The sequence below is a fragment of the Salvelinus sp. IW2-2015 genome, linkage group LG36 (genome assembly GCF_002910315.2).
Source record: "Salvelinus sp. IW2-2015 linkage group LG36, ASM291031v2, whole genome shotgun sequence".
NCBI lineage: Eukaryota > Metazoa > Chordata > Actinopteri > Salmoniformes > Salmonidae > Salvelinus > Salvelinus sp. IW2-2015.
In genome coordinates, this window is record NC_036875.1 from 19,916,275 (window position 1) to 19,926,170 (window position 9,896).

A 9,896-nucleotide genomic window follows, 5' to 3' on the forward strand; every position below is an offset into this window, starting at 1 on the left:
GAGGATTGATCCTGTTGGAGAAGACGAGGGAGGGCTCTAGAACGATGCTGGAGAGACTCCGACTGGTCACCCAAAAAAACATAGGTGTGTATCAACAGCATCTTAACAATAGGAATCTGAATAACATACAGAGTACTGTTGGAAGAAAGGGTTTCCTTGAAACATGATACAGCCAAGAGTATGACCAGCCAAAAACTACGGTAACAAGAGCTGATGACCAGCCAAAGAATAAAAACGTACCTTACAACAACAAAAATAAAAACAGAAAACAAAACAGAGAGACCAAAGAGACCGGGAGCGGGGATTTATACGATTTTGTTTTTAAAAGAGGAGGAGAGGGGTAACAAGAGCAAATGACCAGCCAAAACGTAGTAACAAGAGCGGATCGGAAACCAAAGCCCAAAAACGTAGTAACAGAGAGCATTCGACCAGCCAATAAACGTAAACGTAACAAAGAACGGAAAATGACCAGCCAAACGTACCACGATCATGAAGCGGCCCATCCCCACTCAGACAGCAGCCCAAATGTATCGACCAAGCCAAAACCGTAAGTAAACAAGAACATGACAGCCCAAACGTAGGTAACAGAGCGGATAAATGACAGCCCACAAACGTAGGTAACGAGATGACCAGCCAAAAACGTAGGTAACACGAGCATTACCATGCCATATAACGTAACAAGGAGGACTGTAACAAGACGCATGACCAGCCAAAACGTACACAGGACTAACAAGAGCAATGACCAGCCCAAAAACGTAGAGGAACAAAGAGACAGACCAGCCAGAAAAGCGTAAACAGGTAATAACAAGAGCATGGAACACAGCCAAAACGTAGTAACAAGAGCGATGACCAGCCAAAACGTAAATAACGAATGTAGCAGATGACCAGCCAAAAAAACGTAAAGGTAACAAGAACCAGACCAGCCAAAACTGTAGGTAACAAGAGCATGACCACCAAACGTAGACGTAACAAGAGCATGACCAGCCAAAACGTAGTAACAAGAGCGTGCTTTTGCTTATTTTAAACACAACATTTTAAACATGTCTGAGAAGATGGTGTAGCCTTACCTAACAACAGTATGACTATTAAAACATTGCTATATGTGGCGTAGTTGTACACTAATTGGTTTGTATGTTATCCTTGTCAATGACAGACCCATCACTGGTATGGGAGCACACTTAGCTATGTTCTGTGAAGCTGTGTTTTAGAGCTGAAATGTAACGTGTTTTTGTGTATGCAGTGTAATATTGACCTAAGTCATCGGGACCTCTGCAGGGGGATGTAACGGCTCTGGAATTGGCTTGGTTTTTCCTGCCTGTTGTCATGGGGAGACGTCATGTCTTTACATTTATTTGTTTTAGAGTGTCAGTACCCGTGCAGCTCTTGAATAGTTTGGTTGATCAGTTTAGATCGATAGATACATAGAGGTTTTTCTCTAACATAACTACCATACRTGTTGTATTACATGGTTATTACTGTATTACAATAACCATGTCATATAGGACTCAAACATGGGTGTAAACAGATGATTGTGTTCTGTTACCGCATTGCCCTATTTCTTTCACCACTGTCCTGAAGTTACCAGTGTTTATTTAACAACAGTAAATGTATAGGTCTGTAATAGAAGACCAGGTGACCCAGAACATGTTACTTCACGTCTATATCTCTCAGCATCTTTCCTAACTTAGAGGTACATAACATCTCCTCTGTCACTGACATTCCTTCCTACCGTAGCCATGTTTTTACCATATGTCATGTATGTGTAAAATGGTTTTGGTCATAATGTACATCCATCATACATTTCTACGGTATTTTGGTGCAGGTTTACACACAGATTGCAAACATGAACTGTTGCTGTGAGTGTTCTAAGCCTGGTTGTCATGGAGTTTTGTGAGTTTTTAAAAGATGATGGGCTATATCAGTTGTGCATTTTATGTGTATTATGGACACCATGTTCTTACATAGATATAATATCAGATAGTATCTAATACCCTTATTAGATATGTTCCTTCCTAGCCACAGGATGTACTTATTAGATATGATCCTCCCTAGCCACAGGATGTACTTATTAGATATGATCCTCCCTAGCCACAAGATGTACTTATTAGATATGGTCCTCCCTAGCCACAGGATGTACTTATTAGATATGATCCTCCCTAGCCACAGGATGTACTTATTAGATATGGATGCCGTTCCTAGCCAAGGATGTGACTTTATTAGGAGTAGTACGCTCCCTCGGCCAGGATGTACGTTATTAGATATGTTATCGCTCCCTGCCACAGGGGATGGTTACTGTAATTGGATATGACCTCCTACCACAGGATGGTATCTTAGTGTGCCGAGTAGATATGACTGCTTGTCCTAGCACTAGGAGTACTTGATTTAGACTATGATCGCTCCCCTAACCATCAGGATGGTTAACTATTTAAGATGTGATCCTCCCTAGCCACAGGATGTACTTATAGATATGATCTCTTCCTAGCCACAGGAATGTACTTATAAGATATGATCTCCCTAGCCACAGGATGTACTTATTAGATTGATCCTCCTAGCCCACAGGATGTACTTATTAGATATGATCCTCCCTAGCCACAGGATGTACTTATTAGATATGATCCTCCCTAGCCACAGGATGTACTTATTAGATATGATCCTCCTCATAGCCACAGATGTACTTATTAGATATGATCCTTGCCTAGCCACAGGATGTACTTATTAAGATATGATCCTCCCTAGCCACAAGTATGTACTTATTAGATATGATCCTCCCTATGTTAGCCACAGATGTACTTTATAGATATGATCCTCCCTAGCCACAGGATGTACTTATTAGATATGATCTCCTTCTAGCCACAGGATGTACTTATTAGATATGAATCCTCCTAGCCACAGGATGTACTTATTAGATATTATCCTCCCGTTATCACCAGGATGTACTTATTAGATATGATCCTCCCTAGCCACAGGATGTACTTATTAGATATGATCCTTCCTAGCCACAGGATGTACTTATAGATATGATCCTCCCTAGCCACAGGATGTCTTATTAGATATGATCCTTCCTAGCCACAGGATGTACTTATTAGATATGATCCTTCTAGCCACAGGATTACTTATTAGATATGACCTCCCTGCCACAGGATGTACTTATTAGATATGATCCTCCCTAGCCACAGGATGTACTTATTAGATATGTTCCTCCTCTAGCCACAGGATGTACTTATTAGATATGATCCTCCCTAGCCACAGGATGTACTTATTAGATATTGACTTCCTAGCCACAGGATGTACTTATAGATTATCCTTCCTAGCCACAGGATGTACTTATTAGATATGATCCTCCTAGCCACAGGATGTAACTTATTAGATATGATCCTCCCTAGCCACAGGATGTACTTATTACGATTATGATCCTCCCTAGCCACAGGATGTACTATTAGATATGATCCTCCCTAGCCACAGGATGTACTTATTAGATATGATCCTCCTAGCCACAGGATTACTTATTAGATATGATCCTCCTAGCCACAGGATGTACTATTAGATATGATCCTCCTAGCCACAGGATGTACTTATTAGATATGATCCTCCCTAGCCACAGGATGTACTTATTAGATATGATCCTCCCTAGCCACAGATTACTTATTAGATATGATCCTCCCTAGCCACAGGATGTACTTATTAGATATGATCCTCCCTAGCCACAGGATGTACTTATTAGATATGATCCTCCCTACCACAGGATTGTACTTATTAGATATGATCCTCCCTAGCCACAGGATGTACTTATTAGATATGATCCAAGCCTAGCCACAGGATTGTACTTATTAGATATGATCCTCTCTAATCCATCTCATCTATTAATGTGACTCCTGCTGGACTGGCCTTCCTACTGTGTGTTGCTTTGATCCCGCACACGCACGCACAAAAAAGCGTCCTCTAACACCACACACACACACACACAGGCTCAATATCAGCTTTAGGCCCAGGGGGACTGCTCTCCAGTGTTGATATTGGCCATATGGATTTTGGTCAGACAGACTTAGAGAGGTGGTATATCAGTCTGTAACTGTCAATACAGAAATAACAGTTACCAAGGCAACACCAGTGTCAATGTTTTGGCTGTCTGCTCGTTAGAACCATACAAGCTTTTGAGATATTATTCAGAGGGGCTGTAGTTTGTGTGTAGTAGGACGGGCATGAGTAATCTAGTACTACTCTAGTACTCGAACGGATGTCAAAGCTCCATCTTTAAACAAAATCAAATAGGCCTGTAGGCTACAACTATTTGGTGGAATGTTGCTTGTGGCTGCCCGAACGGGCAAGTGAAATTTGGTCTTGAAGACTACGTTAATTTGTTTTGACTCTAGTGTTCCATTTTTAGGCCTAGCCTACATGTGCATTTGCGGGGCACAAACCCCCCCCCCCCAAAAAAAAATAATGTGTGGCGGTATTTCAACACCATGCAGTGTTCAATGTGGAATTGTTCATGCATTTGGAAAATTCCAAAGAACAGGCAGAATAAACTAAATCAAACGTCTGTATATRGAAAACAACACATTTTGGTCTTTCAACTCGCCAAATTGAGCCCCATTTCAAATGATCACTCTGTAAATAACTGTTCTAGGCATGAGATGTGCATCACTTTTCACTGGCAACTTTTTTCATTTGGAAAAATATTCTGTCGTGTTATATTACATTTWATTTTTTACTATAAAATAGGTGTGATGACTGTGGGCTCGGGAAATAAGAGTGTCTTTTCTGCTAAATTAACAAAACAAAGCTATGACATTGCACAGCCATAGCTTTTACTATAATGCTCCACTGCTGAGGTTACTGCCTTTTTGAAGATTGTGTTCCACGACATAATATGGCCAGTTGATATTACGGTTTCAATAAATGTAAACTTAAATGGTACTTGCTTTTTTTTATGGACTGATTATACAGTACCAGTCAAAAGTTTGAATACACCTACTCATTCAAGGGTTTTTCTTTATTTTTATTATTATTATTGTCTACATTGTAGAATAATAGTGAAGACATCAAAACTATGAAATAACACATGGAATCATGTAGTAACCAAAAAAGTGTTAAACAAATCAAAAATATATTTTATATTTAAGATTCTTCAAAGTAGCCACCCTTTGCCTTGATGAAGTGCTCAGTACTTGTTCGCTGCTTTTCCTTCACTCTGCGGTCCAACTCATCCCAAACCATCTCAACTGGGTTGAGGTCGGGTGATTGTGGAGGCCGGGTGATTGTGGAAGCCAGGTCATCTGATGCAGCACTCCATCACTCTCCTTCTTGGTCAAATAGCCCTTACACAGCCTGGAGGTGTGTTGGGTCATTGTCCTGCTGAAAAAGAAATTATAGTCCCACTAAGCGCAAACCAGATGAGATGGCGTATTGCTGCAGAATACTGTGGTAGCCATGCTGGTTAAGTGTGCCTTGAATTCTAAATAACTCACTGACAGTGTCACCAGCAAAGCACCATCACACCTCTCCCTCCATGCTTCACAGTGGGAACCACACATGCAGAGATCATCGATTCACCTACTCTGCGTCTCGCAATGACACGGTGATTGGAAAGTTTGGTCTGATGAGTCCACATTTGATACAGCCTGGATTCGAACCAGGGTGTCTGTAGTGGTGCCTCTAGCACTGAGATGCTGTGCGTGTGTGTGTGTTTAGGTATGGTGTGTTTGTGTTGTTGTTTGTGTGTGTGTGACCTACAGCAGCACCTAGATCTTCTGCACAGATTCTGTCAAACCTGGGCCCTGACACTAAATCTCAGTAAGACAAAAATAATGGTCTTCCAAAAAAGGTCCAGTTMCCAGGACTACAAATTATATCTAGACACCATTGCCCTAGAGCACTCAAAAACTATACATACCCCGGCCTTAACATCAGAGCCACAGACAGACCTGGCTCTCAAGAGAATACAGGCTATGTGCACACTGCTCACAAAATGAGGTGTAAACTGAACTGCACTTCCTAACCTCCTAACAAATGTATGACCATATCAGAGACATAATGTATTTCCCTCAGATTACACTGATCCACAAAGAATTTGAAAACAAACTACATTTTTATAAACTCTCATATCTACTGGGTGAAACACCACAGTCTGCCATCACAGCAGCAAGATTTGTGACCTGTTGCAACAAGAAAAGGGCAACCAGTGAAGAACAAACACCATTGTAAATACAACCCATATTTATGTTTATTTATTTTCCCTTTTGTACTTTAACTATTTGCACATAATGTGACATTTGAAATGTCTTTTATTCTTTTGGAACTTTAAACTTTTTTATTGTTTATTTCACTTTTGTTTATCATCTACTTCACTTGCTTTGGCAATGTTAGCATATATTTCCCATGTCAATAAAGCCCTTGAGTTATAATGTTGTAACATGATCTGAAACCAGTCAAGCATGTAAACCCCATGAGCAGAACTATTAACTAGAATTACTAAGCTTTTCACTGTCATGCACAAAATCAACCATTATTCAGATGGACACCGTAATAAACCAGATTAGTGACACTAATATAAAAACAGATGAAACAGTGCCAGCATGTCTATGGCAAACTATGTGTAGACTAAACTGCKCAGATCTCCTAACCCTCTATGCCCATTGCTGCTAAAGGCTGGCAAACTGCTTATCCATCTGGCTGTACAGGCTTGTACAAGCGGGCACCTTCTACCCAGAGCTTTGAGGGCAGCTGTGCTTCCTGTTGGATGGCACCAGGTAACTCCTCCTAAACCTGGGTAGAAATCCTGGCTCAGTTATAGCAGGCTTTACTACCGGTCTGTCTCTATAGGGCTGTCCAAAGCTTCACACACACGCACCTACGTGCATGCCCACTGGCCCACCTACACACACGTATGCGTGCACGTGCGCTCGAACAATCACGCACAACGATGCCACCGCTCTGTCTCATGATCTACACAGTAACATATTCCAATAGATAATGCCCAGTCAGTGTTTCTGTGATCTAGATGTGTCAGTGTGGATGTGGATTGACTAGAAGTAGGTCAAATCAGCCAGTTAGGAAATCGAGGTGAGGACAGAAGTGATTGCTGCCTAACATCTCTGCCCCCTCTCTGCTGATTACAACACTTTATATTCCTGATGAGCTGAGAGTCTGTCTGCAGCGAGATGCAGTTTAGATCAGAAATCACATAAAGAGCAATCTGAGCTCAATCAGCAAGGTCAGTGCTGTCTGRAGCTTGAGTTGAATTGTACAGTGCAGAACACACAGTATCCCTCTCTCTCGCTCTCTCTCCCCCCTCCAACAGGGAGTGTCTCTGACAATCTTCCTGGTTTYCTGGTTGCATGATTTGAGCCAGCTTGAAAACCCAGCAAGGTCAGCTTTACATTGACTCCTGTATCTGTGGTTTATGACCAGCAGGGTTGCCAGGAGCCTATGCTTGTTTCAGATCAGTGTTTCGCAACTTATTCCTAGTTGAGATGACAGTGGTGGTGTCTTGCCTCTCCTTCTCTGCAGTGTTCTCATCAGTATGGGAGAGAGAGGCACTCCTCTCACCTTTTCACAGCCTACAGTAGCAGCCACAGTCTGTTAACCTGCCTGCCTGTTGACTATCACCGCATCTCTGCACACTAACCTATTCCAAGCTTATATGCCTAAACCCAGTAGACACTAACCGGCTGCCATTTTTCCTCTATTTACAGCAAGAGATGGAGAGTCTGCCAATACGACCAGCTCCCTCACTCAATGACTAGCCACTACACTCATCTAGATTTAAATCCTCTAGCAGTCCAGAGCTTTCATTGAACTATTGAGCCATGTGTGATCACTGGCATATCTGATTGTGTTTGCATTTAAACATGTTTCAAACGGTACACCATGGAACAAGGGATAGACTTGAGAGAGAGATTAGTGGTAGAAGCGATGGCTGATTACAATTAGCCTCAGCAGAAGGGGATTTGTGCTTAAACGGCTGCCCTCTCTTTCTACCCCTCCTCTTCTCTCCTCCTCTCCCTCTGTTCTTCCTCCCCCTCTCTCTCTTTCTCTCTCCTCTTAAGTGTTTATGCTTCACTCTAGCTCGGTCGTGATGAGGAGTGTGTGTGTGTGTGTTCAGTGCCGGGCACACTGCACTTTCTGAAATCAGTCTTGGCTGAGGCATGGTGACAGACAGGGACTTAGCTCTGCGGCTCGGCTTGGATTGAACTGGACTCCTGTTTCTAACTTATCTGTACACTTGTGTGTGCACTCTACACTATGCATCCACACCTCTACACACAGCCTGCATGTGAGTGTGTGCTGAATCACTCCTCTGAGTGATAGTACATTGCAACTGATCCGGACCAGAACCAGTCACTTACCTCTTGGAGTGTGTACCGGAGCGGTCTGCTTGGGTCCGGGTCGGGGTACCTCTGGATGTGTGGGAGCAGCGCGGTCCCTCATGTCTGTCCATGAGTTTCTGCGGGAGGGGGCAGGTGAGGTGCCCTCCCGGATCATGAACAGACTGAGTCAGATGATCCAGAGCCTGGACATCTCTGGACTGGCCTCCCCATTCACCCCCGAAGCCAGCCGAAGGAACTCCTGGAGGGACTGGAACGGTAGGAGAGAATGTGTTGTGTGGGATGGAGGGGAAGGAATGTGGGGTGAGGTTAAGGGGGGGTCCTTTCCTCTAGGGATGAGGTTCTGGAAGGATTTCTTTAGGGCAGTGAGCCCAGATCATCACACACAAGGTTTCCTGTGGGCTTTTCTGCTCCATACTGGGGGGTGTACACTCGCTCGTGCAGGCATAGAGTGCAAACCCAAAAGTCATTCTGGGACCCATTTTAAAGGTATAAAAAAAGGCAGGATTATTAATTGTCAACGTGATAGACGTCGCTTCGATGCGATGATGGACAAATGACCACAGATGTATTTTCCTTATCATGGATGTGGTTGAGTACACAGTAAAGTCCCCTGGTATATTAGTATATTGGACAATGCCTTAGATGAGGTCTGCATGCAATATGGCACAATACACAGTACACGTCCTCATGCGAGTATCATGCGAGCATACACTAGTAGTTCCTCATCATATGGACAATACACAGTAGTCTCATCAGATGGACAGTACACAGTAGTCTCATCAGATGTGTACTATCAATGACTAGTACGCAGTCATGTCCATCATCTAAGATGGGACAATACACAGTAGATAGACTCATCATATAGTTGACAATACAGAGTAAAGTGTCCCTGCATCAGATGGACAATACACAGTAGCTCTTCCATCAGATGGACAATACACAGTAGTCTCATCAGATTGGACAATACACAGTAGTCTCATCAGATGAGACAATACACAGTATCGTCATAGTGAACAATACACCAGTAGTTCTCATGAGGACAATACACAGTAGTCTCATCAGATGGACAATACACAGTATCTCTTAGTGAGACAATACCAGTATCAGTCCTCATCAGATGGACAATACACAGTAGTCTCATCAGATGGACAGTACACAGTAGTTTAATAAAGTGCATGCTGTAGCGTTAGCAATAGCATCAAGTAGAGTACCTCCAGAGTCTGGTCTTCAGACAGGGGAGACATGCTGAGGAAGCCCAGAGGAGCTCCTGAGGTGGTTGTAGCAGCAGTGGTGGAAAAGCTACCCTGGTGCCACTGGAGATCGCATGAGTCAATCATTGGTTCAGCTCTGGTGCTTAGTGTGGCTGTGAGTGTGTCGTAGTGTGTGTGGTGTGGTGTGAGTGATGTTGATGTTGTGTGTGTGTGTGTGTGTGTGTGTTGTGTGTGTGGTGTGTGTGTGTGTGCGTGTGTGTGTTGCGTGTGTGTCGGTGTGTCGTGTGTGTGTGTGTGCTGGTGGTGTGTGTCGTGTTGTGTTGTGTGGTGGTGTGTGTGCTCTCGCTCGTTGTGA

General features: G+C 43.1%; 1 protein-coding gene across 1 annotated transcript in view; it reads left to right on the plus strand.

Annotated features, from left to right (window-relative positions):
* The first annotated feature begins 8,111 nt into the window (after nucleotides 1–8,111).
* The window catches only part of LOC111959465 (guanine nucleotide exchange factor DBS), a 59,719-nt gene continuing 57,934 nt past the window's right edge, over nucleotides 8,112–9,896 (plus strand). The window contains exon 1 of the mRNA XM_070437722.1: nucleotides 8,112–8,585. Coding sequence (XP_070293823.1) covers nucleotides 8,429–8,585 — 157 coding nt within the window. The 5' untranslated portion in view covers nucleotides 8,112–8,428. The remainder of the gene's footprint in view (nucleotides 8,586–9,896) is intronic.